Raw genomic sequence first — 17,486 nt, 5'->3', positions numbered from 1 at the left:
AAATGCTTTATTGGATATTAAAATGGGTGATTAATGGTAGATTAATGATATAACTTTATATATATATATAATATATATAGTGGTTACATTAAGGAAGTTCTATTGGAATTAAAACAATGTTCATAAAAAAGCAGGTGAAATGTGGTTTCTGACTTCCTTATTCATATGGTTAATATTGCCAGAATTATTGTAAGAGGGTTTATTTTGCCATCTCTCTCTCTTTCTTTTACATTCAATACTGAACAATGGAAGTAAGCTACCGTAACAGATCCAGTATTCTCCAAAGCCTTAAAATAAATTGTTGAGATTGATTTGTTGAGATTAAAAAGTTGGACATTATGAGTATTGCAAGTGGTTTGGAAATTGATGCCTCATGTCTAAGAAGAAATTCATTAATCCCGCTGGGGTTTTGTTACAGAATAGATTCAGATTTTATGGAAAGTGGGTACAATAACTCTCATATCTACTGATTACTGATAGATTTTTTTGCAAATCCCTAAAATATATAACAAATAACAGCAAACTAAAATCAATAGTTATGATAAGGTCTCGGCATTTGGCGCTTTTATTTTGAATGACAGCCCCTCAGCGTGACTCTATGTGGGTGTGAATGATTAATGAAATTATTTCTGAAATTTTGCCAAGTGGTAAATATTGCGTTAATCTAGTATATCCGTGTCAAAGAGACGCATTAATTTGTAGGTCTACGCCAGTGTACTTCCGGTGCTGAAGCTGCTGACTTGACGCGTGTGTGAAGATGCGCCTCTTATCTTCGATCGCCGGGGGAAGCTGAACTCGCTTCTCTGGCCGATGTGTCTTGACGGAGCGCTACACTACACGTCTGTCCATGCTGGTCGTGATCTCTCACAAATATCTGGATCTAAAAATCGATCACCTATCGTCATCGGCGATATATCACCTTCCTTCATTGCTGTCAGCACGCGTCCATACGGGTAAGACTTTCTCGTTTCTTTTCCCACAGTCTCCTTTATAAGCACCATAAGGATGTCAGTGTGTTTGTGCGTGGAGTCATTTTAAAACTCCGTTTTATAACTTGTGTATTTACATACAGCCCACACATGTGCACAATGTGTGTGTGGTCCAGTTGTGAGGATCAGGTGAGGCACACCTGTTAATTGGATGACAGACACACAGCATATAATCTCTCCCTTTCTATCTGCGTCGTATTTGTGACTGGGTCAGTTATGCTTCAGCACGGTCAGAGCTTCATTTAGGGTTGTTTTTTTCCATTTTAAGGAGAAGAAAAGGTGAAGTTCATCATTCAGTCTCTCAAACAGCTCAGGAGTTATGGTTTTCAGACTTGCTGCGGGATGAAGTGTCTCTGCCTGGGTGCTGTTGTGTAAGACTACAACAACAACAACAACAAAACAGTGCAGAAGAGATGACTTCCTTGATTTATCCATAAGGAATAGCCATTAGCACCAACAGCAGCACAGGAACTACTCATCCCTGACTTCCTGTCTACCCAGGATTCTCTGAGGCCCACCTACTGTCTGTCCGTCTTTCATTAAAGCCGTGAAGCAGATACAGATTGATGAAATAAGGAGTTACATAAATCTGAATTATGTAATATTTGCTCAAGGACTTTAATATTTTCTAATATCCTTGGTGCTCTCAAAACCACAAAAAGAGTGTAAAGCAATTTTTCTGAGATTCTTTTAGCTTTGCTGCTATTGCTTTTAAAATTGATTTCAAAGCATAACATTGCAATACAGAGATTCAAGCAAAACTGTGCTTGAATGAAAGCATCTGAAGTACTTTCATGATAACAATCCTGTAAAACAAACCTTCAGGTGGATTATTTAAGCATTTTTCCAAGCTGGGTCTTATTTTTTCCCGCTTACTGGAAATACTAGTCTTACAAAATCTCATTTTTGATTTTCTAACCACCAACTCCCACTCTGCTACTTTATACTCCTATACCACTACGTTTCAGATGTACAAATGTTGTACTTTTTACTCCGCTGCATGCAAAGGCCCTGCACACAGGTGTACTTGTGTATGTACCATCATAGAAACAGGTTTAAACAAAACAAAAACAGTTCTTGCTCATAATACTGCCGTTGTGATGACAAACCGGTCATAATTTACTCATCATTGAGTTCTCAAACGGCCTGATGGCAACTAGTTTACCATGACGCGGTTCAACAGGAGCAGTTGGTGTTTTCAGTGATTTCTAAACAGGAGACACCCTGCTGTCAGACAGACTGTCTGTAATTACAATCCTCTCTAATTAGGGCCGTGTGTGTGTGTGTGTGTGTGAGCGTGAAGACATAGAATGAGAGACATGGAACAAGACAGACAGAAAGATGGAGCCATATGTGCTGAAAAACTGATTTCAAAATGAAATCGTCTCCCTCCCCAAGCCATCGATTACAAGCAGTTCTGTCAAATTATCTTTCCCGTATTTTTATCTATGACTTACATTTTCTGCTCTCTCATCCACCTGGTGATTGGCCAGAATAAACAAAACCATAAAAACTAGCATGCGTGTCTGCAGGTCAGGTGCGGCCTCATCATAGCACCCCCCTCCCCTCCGCTGCACACACAGGTCCTTAAGTAGGCTTTTGGTTCTATCCTTAGCCCAGCCCCCGCCTGCCCTGTTCTCCTCTCCTTCTGTCCACCCCCTCCCCCTTGTGCCTGATTACCGACTGCCATTTTACCCTGAGAGCTGTGGAACCAGGGGCTCCGCTGTGCATACTGGTGTATGTCTCAAGCTGCACAGATAGCCACCACACACACACACACACACATATTCAAACACACAGTGCTGACTCCTGGTCTGACTCGACCGGTCAGGCCCTGGATGGACAGGAAAAGATTCTGTTCCAGCTTTTTCACATCTCCTTGGACCATGTTTCCTAAATACGTGAGTAGTGGCAAAACTGGTGAAGTATTTGTAAAAAAATTAAATTAAATTTGGTGGTTAAATTAGTGGTAGAAAGTGTTGATAAATACTTTACAGAAAAAGTCTTAAATTGGTGGTAAAAATGGTGTTTGACATGACAATACAGTTAACGTATAGAGACAATGGCTAAGAGGTAAAATAATCTTTGGCTCTATGGTTGACATTGTGGTAAAAAAGGTTCTGCAGTGTGGTAATTACACTGCTACCAGCTGTTTTGTCCTATTCACTATTTTGCGTGTGTTATATCTTAAAAACTTCCCCAACTTAATGAAGTCAATGGTGTTTGGTGTCATTTATTGTGTATATTCAGTCCAGCAGCTAATTCTAAAGTCCTTCGTCACTGTTTCACCCGTCTTTTGTGATGATTCGACAGTGAACGGCTTCATCTGTCCTCAAAGCAGCTCCTCCTTCAAATTTATCATTTACACGGATTAAGTCTAAATGAATGAAGAATGAACTTCGGAAACTATTTGTTGTGTGCCACTGTGAAAAAATAGTGAGTTGCTGCCATGGTTCATGTCAAAAATCATGCAGTGAAATGTTGCATTGCATTTACTTGCAGGATGAGGTGATATTTCCAGTGTAAAGTTGTTAAGAGAGACCGAGCTGAAGAGGGATTAAGAAGTAGAACGTCACGTTGGGAGAGTCTACGGCTAAGAGCAGCGATCTGGCCTTCAGTTTGGCCTCATGAGACTTAAAAGCCTGCTAAGCCTGCTGATAACATTCACCTTTTTTCATAGGTCACTCAAAGTCATCCCAGTTAACAGTCACAATGTGGTCTCCTGTGCTGATTCAACCTGTTTGTACTGCAGATGGTGAGATGATGAGATTTTTAGTGCTGCTCATACATGACTTGGTATTGCACATGTGTGCCTGTACAATTATGCAAAGATACACAAAGATGTGAAACCAACCAAAATTAAAAGTATGGTTTTTCTTGTCACGCTGCTGTGAGGTCATACGACAAAGCGTGAATTACGTACTGTATATTATGCAAGATGGTTTGCACTGGCTGTTCAGAACTTTTTACGTCCGTTCCAAATAGGATTTCTATATGTGTGCTAGGCTGCTCCACTAAATATAGCAGGCTGTGGGAAGCTTCATCTTTAACATCTATATAGAACTGCATAGATTGCACTGCATTTGATATTAGGAGCTCGCATTATGTGACTGTTTTCTGTTGAAAGCCGATGCCAGTCTGTCGCTTTTTTGTTCCAGAATTGGCTAAACTGAGCAGAGGTCTTCTATTTTAGCCAAATTGTGATACAGCCGTGATAAAGATGTTTGCACTGCACAGAACATTGTGAGAAAAAGTGAATCATTAGGCATCATTGGCCTTGTCAGATAACAGCCTGGAAGCTTTCCAGTTTGATCTGGAAAAGTACAAAATGTTTCCCCTCTTGTAGCCAAATTGCACATGTAACACCCTTATATGCCTGTTAGTCCTGTTACTGGATGTCCTGTCCTGAATCCTCAGTCAAACACCCTGATTAGGTGTTGTAACCTTGTAAGAGTGATTAGAAAGTGCTTGAGCACAAGAAGAAGATAATGAAAGGACAGTCGAAAATGACTTTTAACTATCATGCTATTCAACATCTTCTTTGGATTCTGTGTTGCATGTCCATGCGTGTCCCTCAGATGTGTGTGAGATCGCAGCATGCATTCGGTCCAGGGAGGAATGTGGGACCCCCGGCCCCCATCTAAACATGCCTCGCCCCTACCCCAACCAACCTCCAACTTACGCCTAGCCCATGTGACCACAGCCACTCCAGCCAAGCGGATCACCTTCTACAAAAGCGGCGACAGTCAATTTGGGGGCATCAGGATGGCAGTCCACAAGCGCAGCTTCAAATGCTTTGACGCCCTGCTGGACGACCTTTCCCAAAAGGTTAGTGTGACAGGGCTCAGAGCTGTGACGCAGAGTTGTCTTTTGAACATAACTGTGAAGAGGCAGCTGTATTACACTTTAATCTGTTCAACTTGACAAGTGCATTAGATCTACTTCTTAAACTTTCACCTGCTAAGAGACATTCCTTTCATCTCATTCAAAGCTATTTAGAATAGTTTATACAATATATATTAAAAATTATGGTCCATCTCAAACCGTCTTCTCAGAATTTCCTTCTCAGTAGATGCATCTATCTGTACTATATGCAATGTATATAAAGTATGTGTGCATATATGTATCCACATACAGATGCCCCTGCCATTTGGTGTGCGCACTGTGACCACTCCCCGTGGCACACACACCATCAAACACCTAGAGCAGCTCCAGGACGGTGGCTGCTACCTCTGCACCGACCGGCGGCAGGCCAAGCCAGTCAACATGGAGTTGGCAAACAAACGGCCAAACATCTGGTACCATCACAGTCAAAGGCCCCATCGGCCCGAATCATCCGCAACACTGGCCGGCCATTTGCCTTACAGGCAGCGACGGATCCTGCTGGTGAAGAACAGTGAGCCGGGGATGAGGAGAAGCGTAGTGCTTAGCAGGAGGTCCGCCAGGAGCCTGAGGGCCTTTCTGGATGAGGTGTCAGAGGTGATGCAGTTTCATGTCCGCAAACTGTACACTGCAGAGGGACGAAGGGTAAGAACTTTTTTAACGCTAGAGTGTGGTTTGAATTGTAGATGGGATCCTGTGTAGTGAAAAACCTCTGGCACTGTGTGAATTTGTTTCCAGATTGACAGCGTGCAAAGCCTCATGACTTGTCCTGGTGTGTTGGTGTGTGTTGGGCGGGAAGCCTTCAGTCCAATGCTGGTAAACTTTATCAGGAAGAGTTCAGAGGAAAAACTGCCTGGTCTTGGTCCCAGGACTCCTGGAAATGGGGCCCGATCTCCTGCTACTCAAGGCGCAAGATCCCCGCCTCATGGAGCTCAGTCCAGAGCCAGCGAGTACAGTGAAGGACACGAGAGCAAGAAAAACGGTAAATTACTTCACCAAACAATCCGTATGTAGGCATGACTATTCAAACATACACATATAGGTCGGCTATGCACATGATGTCACGGTACTCCTAAAGCACCATGGCTACAAACATTGAGTTGCAGAAGACTACTGAGTGAGAATAGTGTTGATATTTATGAAGTGCTGCAACAGTAGTGTTCGGTTTGAATGCTTCAAAAACACAAAAACAGATCTAAAATGGGAAGGAGCAGGTACATATGAAGATCAGAAAACCCAGTTCCTAAAGAATCACTGTCAAGACCAGCTACTTTGAATATAAACACATAACTGCTTTCATCTCAGTGTCACAGTTTTCCCTACTAAATGCAACCATGGTGATTCTTGTGGGACAGTGCATAGCTTCTCCACCCATTACACAAACCTTAATTCCTAAAGCAGTTCGAGCAGTCAGAAAAACAGACTACATGTAAATTTGCTTCTCTCTCCTTTTCCCTCTCAAGTTAACTTCGGTCTGGAAACCAAAAAAAGCATCATCCATCCTCGTTCAGATTCCTCAAACCGCTCTGCCCGTTTCTCCTTGTCCTCAGAGAAGTCATACGGCAATGGCGTCAGCACCTACTCCCAAGCCAGACCGTCTATTATGAATGAAGACATTGAAAAGCGTGTCCTGGTTAATAAAGATGGCAGCCTCTCAGTAGAGATGAGGGTGCGTTTTCGCCTACATAATGATGAGACCCTCCAGTGGTCTACACAAATTAAAAAATCCCCATCACTGACCACTGAATGTTGCCCCCTGAGCCAGGCCCCACCTCATTACCTGCAACAGGGTCAGTCAGAGAGCAGCTCTGACCCTGACTCCACATCCTTTGACCCAGAGGGTGTGGATTATTCCAGCCAACCGCTGCAGCGCGTTTCGGAGGGAAACCAATGCCCCTGCTGCTACCAGAGACAGGAACAGCAGTACGACTTGTGGGAAAACCCAGTGCACAGCCACAAACAGCCTCCTGTCCCACCCCCACATACAGCCAGCCACACCCACACAATGAGGAGACATACACACTCTTCTAGTTCTTCCTCATCATGTAATTCCAGGAGGGTGGTGCGCTGTCGAGCACGACTCTCCAACTGTGGAGGAGGCTCCGGTTCAGAGCAGAGCCAACTGGTCCAGGAGGAGATGTGTGTGACCGAGCAGGTTGAGCGCAGAGTGGAAGTAGAGCAGGATGGAGATACCCATGTAGAGGTGTGCAAGGTGAGCCGATGCTGCAGCCGCAGTGAAGTAGTTGCCTTGGATAGTAACCTACGACCACTTAGCCAGAAGTCAGTAGAGGATGAGCTAATAACGGAGGAAGGGGGTGACCGTCCACTGTCTGCAATCAGCAGCTCCTCGAATATCCTGCAGTCGCTGAAAGAGGACCTAGATGATGACCTGCCACGCAGCGCCTCACAGTGCTGTAATAGCAATGGACCATCCCCATCCCCAGCCTTTGAGACACACCCAAATGACAAACCAACAAGCGAGATCTCAGCTGGTTCTGTCCATCCCAGTGAACACAAGGAGGGCGAAGAGAGAGGAAGCAGGGCAGTATCTGCAGCTTGTTCCTGTCACTGCGGAGCAGCCACCCCAAATTCAACAGCTGGCGCAGAGGAGATGGAGCGAGCTCCCAGCTCCAAGGCGAGAATGAGCAGAGCCTCCTGCAGGTCCAGCAAAGCCAACATCCCAATCTCAGAGGAAGATGGAGCTGCAGATGATGAGGATGAGGACATAAAGAGGGTTGTTAGTGGTTTGTCTGGTCACACAGGACTCTCAGCGGGCTCTCAGTCAAGGGCTTCCAGTGTATGTCCTAATTGTGGAGGCTACAAACATGAGATCAACTCTCTTTCCAATAGCAGAGTTTCACAGAGGTCCCATCAATCCCACCCAGCCTCCCCAAAGCCTCCCACACCCCTCTCCAACCAAGAGAATGCTCATAATGGCAGTGACGATGAGGGTTCAGATGTCTCAGCTGTGTCAACGCAATCTAACAAGACCAACCTCACCAACCACGGGCGCATTTCTGCAATATCAAATGCCCTGGAGGCCAGAGCATCAAGTGCCATGTCCATGTCAGATCCCGAGGAAATGAGAAAAGAGGAAGAAAGGACTTCTAGTGTCACTTCAGCCACGAGCCACAGGTCTAATAGATCACACAAGTCTGGCTGTAATGATAATACTGGTGTTACAACAGAAAAAGAGGAAGAGAGAAGCCCCAGTGCCATGTCGGCTCAGTCAAGCAAGTCTCATAAGTCCAACTGCAGCGGCACTGCTGAGGCTCCTGATATCAGGACAAGAGAGGAAGCAGAGGGAGAGACAACTGGAGAGAGAGCACTTAGTTCTTTGTCAGCTAAATCTGGTGCTTCTTCCAAGACCAGGGCTTCAGTCAAGTTAACTATTATGGTTGCCTCTCCAACTGATAATACAGCTGTGAAAGAAGATGACACAAACAAAAGATCTCCTAGCGCCCTTTCCGGTAAGTCTAATGTTTCTGATAAGCCTGACATGGCAGAAAGACCTGATAGCGTCCTGTCTGCTGCATCAGTTAAATCAAATGCATCAGCAAAGTCTGGCACATCTCACAGGTCCACTTGCAGTCATTGTGCAAGAGCAGTATCTACAGGCCCCAAGGAGGCTGATGAACCAGTTATGGAAGCAACGAGACAGGAAGAAGGAATGGAGGAGAGAGCAGTGAGTGCCATGTCAGCCAAGTCCAATTTGTCTGCCAAGTCTAATAAATCCTGCAGGTCCACCAAAGCTTCAGAAAGGTCACTTTCTCCAAGACTAGGAAATGGAGGAGATCTAGAAAAAAGGGCAGCAAGTCAAATGTCTTGCAGATCAGTTAAATCTAATAACTCTGTTCAGTCTTCCAAATCTTGCAAGTCTAACTATAATGGCTGTGAAAGTGCACAATCTCCAAGCTTAAGGGAGGCCAACGATAAAGAAACTGAAATGGTAGTGGAGGAAACACAGCAGAGAGCAGGAAATGCAATGTCTGCAGAAGAAAGTGAGAAAGCTCAGGACCGGACTGCTAGTGCTTTATCTGGTAAATCTGCTTCCTCTGCAAAGTCTCACCACACAAACTGTGACGTGGGTTCACTGGTGGCTCCAGGCGAAGACACAGCAAAGACAAAGGTGGACAACACTGAGAACAGAACCCCTAGTGTCATGTCTGGGAAATCGCACACTTCTGCTAAGTCCCACAAATCCCAGATGTCAAACTGCACTGCAGCATCTCCAAATCCAAACAAAGCCAATGCTGAGACAAATGGAGAAGAGAAGCAAAATCAAGAGCGAGTGGCAAGCGCCCTGTCTGTAAAGTCAAAGTCATCAGCTAGATCCAATACTTCTAACAAGTCAAATTCCCGCAATATCCAATCAGTGTCACCAAATCCAAATGCTGTCATCATAAAAACTTCAGAGGGGGTTGATGAGGAAGGAAACGACACAACAGAAAGAGCGTTGAGTACTGCAGCTGATATTGCTCATGTTGAAACAGCAGACACAGATGAAAAGGTTGGGGAAGACATTGCTACAAGAAGTAAATCTTCTGAACATTGTCAAAGCCAGTCGCTCTCACCCAAAGCTCCAGATACACCCCCCAGCAGTCCCCAGTCTCCTGTGCAACAGTTGTTGCCTGGTCCCAGTGTTGGAGAGACAAGGGGGTCCAGCGCCTTGTCAGTTCACTCAGTAAAGTCTTCTAAATCTGGCAGATCCAAATGTTGCTGTGGAAATGCTTCAGCAAAGAAAGGAAAGGAGAAGGTGGATAAGGAGGTCGAGGAAAAGGAAGACAGTGAGGAGGTAAAAAGTGAGAAGGCTTCTGAACGAGCTGCCAGTGTCATGTCGTCCTCAACCCAACGGCAGAGGAAAGAATCAGAAGGCACAGAGCAAGCACTGAGTCGAAACTCTTCAGGGTCAGTCTCTCTTGGGTTGCCAGAAGACCATGAAACAGGTGACTCAGACAGTGGCAAATCAAGTGTTTCTTTTCATGTAGACACTGAGAATAAGAGCAGAGTGAAAACAGCAACTCCTAATGCCCTCAAAAGAACAGTGCAGTCTGACATGAAGGACGATGTGGAGGGAACAGGGTCCACAATGTCTCAACAGTCCAACAATAATGGGAGTAAAAACACTTTGTCTCACATTCCCCCAGTCAATATTCCTACTATTGAAACACCAGGAGGAAATGATGATAAAGGTGATGACAGCGGAAAGCAAGAAACAGTTAGAGCATCTAGTGCGTTTTCATCAAAAAGCATTAAGTCTCACAAGTATTCCTGTAAGTGCAGTGTCAAAGCAGCAACTCCTGAAACAGAAAGTGTGCAGTCTGCTTCAACAACAAAAGCAAGTGATACCGAAGGCACTGACAACAGGAGCCCATCTGCAATGTCATCAGGAGGTGCTAAAGTTCGCAACAAATCCCCTTCAAGTGTTAGCATTAAAAAGTCCAATGTAGCAAAAACAACTGCTGGAGATTCAGCAAATGATGACACAGAAATCCAAGCTGTTAGTAGACCATCTAGTAAGGCCAAAGTGAAACAAGATACTGCAGGCAACAAGGCAGCCAGTGTTCATTCCAAGAGTCCCTGTTGCCTCAGGCCAGAGTCGGCAGCTTCGGCTCAGTCAGATTCTCTGAATCCAGTCATAGGTCCCAAGGTGAATTCTAGTGGCAGTGTCAAAACATCCAGTTCTAAAAAGAATGAAACACCACTAAAGTCCTCAAGCCCTTGTCCCATACACAGCTCCAGACCAGGCAGTAAAGTGACGACATGCAGCGAGAGCATTCTATCTCACTCCCTATCCGCTGCTGACCTGCTGAAGGAAACCATGGCCACTGCCCGTCCACGGAGTCAACAGTCAAAGGCAAGCAAAACTAGTGACAAGCCCAGGAGTGAGAAAAGTGGAAAAATAAAGAATGAGACGAATCAGGAGGAGATGGAGCTAACACCTGCCTGCCTGCCCAACGCTTCCCCCAGTGAGGTTGTCAGTGACTGGCTGCGCAGCATTCCTGCTAACAGCAGCATGCTCACATTTGGAGATGAGCTGCATGAGGAAGAGCAGGAGAAGGCGGTGGAAGAGAAACCTGGAGAAGAGGAGGCAAAGGGGGAGGAGGGTCCTGAAGACAAGAAAGTGGATGAGGAGGAGAAAGTTCAGGCTGGAGAGGAAGGAGAGAAAGAGGAAGGACATGAATGTGATACAGCAGAGGAGGCGAAGGGTTCAGAGCCAGCTCCAGGTGATGCAGTAGGGACTTCTTCTCACTTCAACAATCCGTTGTTGAGCACAGAGTCTCTGCCCAGGAACTGGCATTCTTCAGCTGCAGTGATGAAAGTTCTCCTGAGCCCTTCTCTGGGTCGATGTCAGAGCATGCCTGAGGTGAGCCATTGACTTTATGTAAAGACTTCATCATCATGTGACAAAATGTATCCTATAATCTCAAAATAGTTATTAAGGTTCTGGGCTTTGCTGTCTCAGATAATGTTGACATTTGTGTACCTGGAATTGAGAATAATATTATATAATATTATTGTTTGATAAATGACTCAAACCATTAAGCAAACCCAAATCTTTGATAATCATTTGTAGGGTTTTTTCAATTATAGTATGTTTGGCAAAATTATCCACGTATATAATATAATAATTATCATCAGTTTTAAAGAATCTTCGCTGACATAGCTATATCCACTATTTTATGATCAAAAATGGGTTTTACAGTAACAGTGTAAAGGGGTCCTCACCCTTTGAAGAGGTAAAACTATCCAGTAATCAGTCACTTCCAGTCATCCAGTCACTTTTTCATCCTTTAGAAAAGTCTTCTTCAAGAATGCTTAATTTACTAGACTACGAATGTGAGCACAATTTATGTATGTAACATAATCTTTATTCTCTGCTGTCTTCTGCAGGTGTCTCCAGTTTATGGTCGAAGACTGAGCACATCAGCCAGGGGGTTCTTGGACTGTTTGGCTCAGCTCCAGCTCATTGAGCCTGCAGTGAGCCCGGGCAGCAACCAACAGAAGGACCGCCAGTATGAAGACATTATGGCTATCCTTCAGTCCCTCTGGCTCACTGAACCCAGAGACATTGAGGCCAAAGAGGTCAAGGACGCTGGTAAAGAGCAGGTCACTCCACCAAGGTCCTCATCTGGGGTGGATATGAGCAGTGGGTCTGGATCAGGAAAGAATGAAAATGAGAATGGAAATCAAGGTGAAGATGAGACAGAGCAAAACAAAACAAATGAAGGAGAAACTTTACATGAGGACAAGGGTGCAGAGAAGGTTGTAGAAGAGGAGGAAGAGGAGGAGGAAGAGGACAGAAACGCAGTGATAGGACACAAGGAAATCGAGGCAGAACCAGAGGAGACAGAAGAAGCTCAGACAGAAATAGCAGAGGAACTGGTACAGAGTGAAGAGCAAAGTACAGTCCCTCCAAGTCTGGACAGCCCCAAAGCCACTGACAATCCCTCATCATCGGACAAGAGCTCTGCTAACGACAGCTCCAAGTCCCCCACAGATAATGAACGAGAGACGTTGGACTCCAGCTCAGGCACACCCCCAACTGTCCTGCGAGCCCCATTGTCCAAAAAAATATCCCAAGACCCTGATCCAGTATGGATCCTGCACCTGCTGAAGAAGCTGGAGAAACAGTTCATGAACCACTACAGCAATGCCATGTTGGAGTTTAAAGTTCGTTGGGAGCTGGACGACAGCATCATCCTGGATACCATGATCTCTGAGCTGAGGGACGAGGTGAGCCGGCGCATCCAGAGCAGCATCGAACGTGAGATGAGGAAGATTCAGAGTCGTGCCGGCAGAGCGGGGAGGTCACCCCAGCCACCGAAAGGAGCAAACCTCTCCAGGGAGTCCACCATGACAGAGAAGAGGCGTCGAATGTTGAGGGTAATTCCAACACTGATCCTTTTTACATCTCACAACATCTGCTGCTGCTTGAAAGGCAGAAAAATAACGTCTGGTTTATTTTTCAGGTAATGAAGAACCAGTCAGTGAAAACTGCCGACTCCCTCAGTGATGGAGAGCTGACGGGTGAATTCAGCGACCAGCGTAGTGATGACGAGTACTGCCCCTGTGATGCTTGTGTCCGCAAAAAAATGGCTGCCAGGCCTCTTAAAGTGAACCCGCTGGCAACCGAAGCCCCAGTGATGATGGAGTTTGACCTCCTGAAGATACTGCAGCTGAAGAAAAGCCCATCACCTTCAGCCGTGCCACCTCCTGCAGAGAAGGAAGGTGACAGCCTTGTTGTAGACGAGGAGGGGAGGAATTTAGAGGCAGTGCAGGAGGAAGAGGAGGAAGATGAAACTAAAGAGGATATCAAAGCTGATGTTGTTTTAGAGGAGACAATCCCAGAGGAGGATGAGGAAATAGAAAAAGAGGAAAATGGGGGTGAGGCAGGAGATGAGGAGGTGGTAGAGGGGAGAAGAGAGGACAACAGTGTGAGTGATGAGGAGCAAGAAGAGGGAGAAACAGGTGGTGAGGAAGGTGGGGAAGAGGAGACATCAGACAATGCAGAGGATGAGGAGGAAGATGAGGCTCAATGTCAATGCCAGTGTGCCAAAGGTGAGGAGTGGGAGGAGGAGGGAGACAAAGCAGGGGAGGTGGAAGAGGGAGAGGAGGAAACAGCAGAAGGAGAAGAAGAAACTACTGACAACACAGGTGAGGATGAGACAGCAGACAATGGAGAGAGAGCAAGAGAGGAAGATTATGAGAATGCAAAGGATGAAGGGGAGACAGAGGGGAACGAAGGAGAGACAGGAACCGGGGAAGAGGAGGAGGAGGAGGAGAGCGACAAGGAAACAGTAAAAGAGGCAACAGTAGGTGAAGAAGAGACCAATGAAAAGGGCAGAGGCGAGGAAGAGGAGGAGGCAGAAGTGCAGGAGTGTGAGGTGACTGAATTTAAGGCTGAGGAAGAAGAAGAAAAACAAACAGTGGGCAGGGGAAGCAGAGCAGAATCCGGGGAAACTGAGGATGCTGCGAAAAACGCGGCAAATGAAGAATCCACGCCAGTGGAGGAGTCCACTGAGGGAAACGAAAGCGCCTCGGCAGAGGCAGAGGATGAAGATGACGGGGATGATGGCTCCAGAGAGGGGGAGTCACATGAACAAGCAAAGGGAGGAGAGAGCGAAGAGCAGGAAAGGAAGGCGTCAGAGGAGGAAAGAGCATCTTCACAGGTCAATGAATTGTGCCAGCACCATAAGGATCTGTCCTTTTATGTTGTGTGAACAATCATATTTATCTATCTATCTATTAATGCTAACTCTCTGTTAGCATTAATACGACTTATTGATGCCTCATCAAAGTTAAAATCAAAGACTTTAATAATTAATAATATGTTTCCCATGAGAGACAGACCAAACTAAATTTAATTCGTTCCCCTCCTGTGAAGTAACATTTTAAAGAAAAGTAGGTTTGATCTCATAAGTGACTGTTCCTAAATTCTACTTCGGCACCATCTATTTTTAACCAGCACTGAGTGCATGAACATGACTGCTGGGTTAAAGTGTACTGTACCTTAAAGAGCAATCTGACCTACTGCAGCCCTAACCGCTAAGTCTAAGCCTGTGGGAAAAGATAAGCTGGCGATCCAATTAGACAGACTGAACAAATCTGTTTTGTTTGGCAGCAGCACAGTCCTTCCACTGATGGACGTCTGCTGTTATTGTCATTCACAAACTGTTTGTTTAAAAACCCTCTGTTTAACAAGTTATACTTAAGTTAAGTCATACTTTACACACCATCAATTTCAGTTTTCCATGTAACAGCCTTCACTGGCGTTGCATTTGATATGTTTTGCTGAAGTACGAAGAAATTAACAAAACATTTGCTGAGCTCACAGTAGCCTCCCAGCACTAATCCTCAGAAACGAATTTTAATTCCAACTACTACTTTTGCTCTTGCTGGGTAACTAACATGAAGCTGTAATTACTGTCACTTAGCTGCCCGATTAGCACCCAATTTAGTTAATTACAGTCCACAGAGATAATTTACTGTTATGCTGTTTAACTCTCAGGGCCAAGGGGTAACCGAGGGAGAGGAAGTCGATGCCGAAGACTCCGACACCGACGGCAAACGCCCAAGCGTCACGAGTGAATCGGGACGTGAGGGGGCCGGAGCCACAGGGGATGAGGAGGACAAAGACAGTGGAGGAGATGGAGGCGAGGATGAGGTTGTGGAAGATGTTGTTGAAGAGATCAAGCCTGAGGAAGAGAAGGAGGAGGAGGAGGGCCAGGTAAATAGAAACAAAAGGGAGGATTGTGCTCTCCTCCATCAGTTCACCAGGACCTCTGTGGAGTCCCAGCCTGGCTCCTTGGAGGACATTGACGCAGATGCACACCAAAACCCTGCGAACTCCGCAGAAGTGTCCAAAATGGCTACTGGTGTATCTACTAGTGGTGATGCAGGCCAGAGGGGGAGCCGGTCGCCGGCCAGGGTCAAGCGGCGCCAACCCAAGGAGAGTGACGTGGAATTGGATGACTTTTAACTCACACAGAAACTGAACTGATGGCGTGGACGCTCAGACTTCAGAATGTCTGAGCGTCCCATAAAAACCCTTCGCAGGTAGAATTATGTCGGTTCAAAAACTGCAACCACAAACAAAAAGACACAGACACTCGAAGCACTTTATCACAAGAGTTCCGGTGTAGGAGGAGTCACCGTGATTCACATGTAGAATCTTGAAACTTGAGACCACCACCTTATCCTATTTATGAATTATATTTGCAATGGTTATATCTATATTTTTGATTGAACTGTATGTATGAATGCACATCTATTTCTGTACTGTATGTGTACTAATGAAGTCTGTTTTGACACTCATGAGTGTATTATGTGTTCAGTGGACCACAGGTTTAATAATTTATTGAATCATATAGCCATTAATATACAAGGAACCTCTGACATATTTTTGGTGTTAATTCACTGTTTCAGTAGTCTTTGACAGAACCAGTGGACTGATACTTGGTTCAACTCTGTCTAATTTTTGGACTTGTCTTACTGAGGCTATATTCTCAGGGGTTTGGACAGCCAGTTTGCTTTGGAAAGGTCGTCTCCTAGCTGTTACTTAACTACCTGCTTAAATCTGTAGTCTGTAAAGAAGACTTCAGTTTAAATCTACCAACACGCTGTGATGTAACCTGATCATCTTAAGGAATAGTTTGATATTTTGTTGGCTTTTTCTCCCTGAGTTAGTCTGCTGGCTAAATATGAAACTAAAGCCATGAAATGGTTAGCTTAGCTTGGCACAAAGTCTCTCAGCAAGGAAGTGAAGTGGCGTGTTTCCCAAAATGTTGAGCTATTCCTTAAAGTACATTTTGGATTACTTTCTACTCCAAAATTGAAAAAAAAACTGAGTTTTATTTTATTATAGAATCTGTTTTTCCTTTAAACATTCATATGTGTATGTCTCTTTTCAGTATCTCATTATATTTGTGCAGCCCAACTGTGATCATTTCTCTCCCAGGAATCCAGTTTATATCTACAGTGAACGTCAGGAGGAAAGCTTCTGAACTTCAGGTGGACGTAAACCTTTCTCTGCTGCTTAATGTCGAGAGCTTTTCTTAAGTGTGCGTTACATGCTGAAGATTCAGGTGGGGTTTGCATAACTGGCCATGTGGCGTGAAGCGTGATATTGATGCCTTACTGTATCCATGGTTATATGAAGGTAGACTGAAAAAACAGGCGGGGGGAGGGGGCATCCTAGTTAAGTGGCTGTCTTTTGTTTCCTGACATGTTCTCTCTCTGTAAGTGGCTCTCCAGCAGGATGAGAGAGCCTGTTAAAGAGGCCGGAATCAATCAAAGCTGCTTTTTAAAATGCTGGAAAAATCTACCTTTTAAGACCCCTGAGTAAGCTGGGCTCCAGGCTTATATCCTACCTGTACTTCTACTGCAGAGATATTCTGCAAATGGTCCATGTGTGTTCAGGACAGTGTGAACGAGGCAAAACGTCTCCTACTGCTTAGTTTGACAAAAGCCTTGTGGTACCAAGAGGTGTGTGCCTATGTTGCTATTGGTCTGTTTGGCTGTCCATCAATCAGTCGGTGGCGTCACCAAGTGAGCATCATGTACCCGGAATACCAAATGAGTCTATGAATGTAATAATGTTGATATAAATAAAATAAATACACAAAATGGTGGTTCACGTTTTGTTTCACCTTCAGTGCGTTTTCACTTTTCTAGCTGTCTTTCTCTTAGATCGAACAGAACAGTTCAACTTTTTGGGAAGTAATCCACTTTTTTGCCAAGACTCAGATGCTGATGAATGATAACACACATCAAATCGCCCTGCAGATTAGGCAAATTATTTTTCTTAATTGTAGCAACCGTGAAGTGGTTTACAGTCCTTGTACTGATCTCTAAGCATCAAACAGTAGCCTTTTGCCCCTTTCGACCAGTTCATCCAAATACCTAAATTTGTGCTCATGCTCTCTGATCCATATCTGATGTGCACTTGATCTTAGTGGGCTGCGTTTGCTCTGTGCTTCCCTGCTGCATTTGGCTCCGCTCCAAAGGTGTTTCCAAAGCTGCTCAACTGCTCTCAAGGTACACATACGTCACACTAATCCAGTACCTGTGTGTGTGTGTGTGTGTGTGTGTGTGTTGAGCAACAGAAGGATT

At 45.0% G+C, this 17,486-nt stretch overlaps 2 protein-coding genes across 5 annotated transcripts in view; one reads left to right on the top strand and one right to left on the bottom strand.

Annotated features, from left to right (window-relative positions):
• The window catches only part of gckr (glucokinase (hexokinase 4) regulator), a 30,961-nt gene that overhangs the window by 4,132 nt on the left and 9,343 nt on the right, over window positions 1–17,486 (bottom strand). The window lies entirely within an intron of this gene.
• Window positions 912–16,972, top strand: rp1l1a (rp1 like 1a). Its single transcript, XM_046382934.1, has 8 exons — window positions 912–953; window positions 4,568–4,817; window positions 5,127–5,516; window positions 5,610–5,853; window positions 6,335–11,238; window positions 11,766–12,758; window positions 12,845–14,044; window positions 14,884–16,972. Exons 2-8 carry the CDS (start codon window positions 4,587–4,589, stop codon window positions 15,352–15,354), a joined length of 8,433 nt encoding a protein of 2,810 aa, XP_046238890.1. The 5' UTR covers window positions 912–953; window positions 4,568–4,586; the 3' UTR covers window positions 15,355–16,972.

This window comes from Scatophagus argus, chromosome 24 (assembly GCF_020382885.2).
Source record: "Scatophagus argus isolate fScaArg1 chromosome 24, fScaArg1.pri, whole genome shotgun sequence".
NCBI classification, from domain to species: Eukaryota; Metazoa; Chordata; class Actinopteri; family Scatophagidae; genus Scatophagus; species Scatophagus argus.
This window is presented reverse-complemented; position numbering and strand designations above follow the sequence as displayed.

What these genes read in the sequence shown, in the direction of transcription:
- rp1l1a (XM_046382934.1), top strand. Translation starts at nt 4,587, where the DNA reads ATGCATTCGGTCCAGGGAGGAATGTGGGACCCCCGGCCCCCATCTAAA. An exon ending in ACACGAGAGCAAGAAAAACG is followed by an intron (nt 5,854 to 6,334) that starts GTAAATTACTTC and finishes TTCCCTCTCAAG; the next exon opens with TTAACTTCGGTCTGGAAACC. An exon ending in AGGAAAGAGCATCTTCACAG is followed by an intron (nt 14,045 to 14,883) that starts GTCAATGAATTG and finishes TTTAACTCTCAG; the next exon opens with GGCCAAGGGGTAACCGAGGG.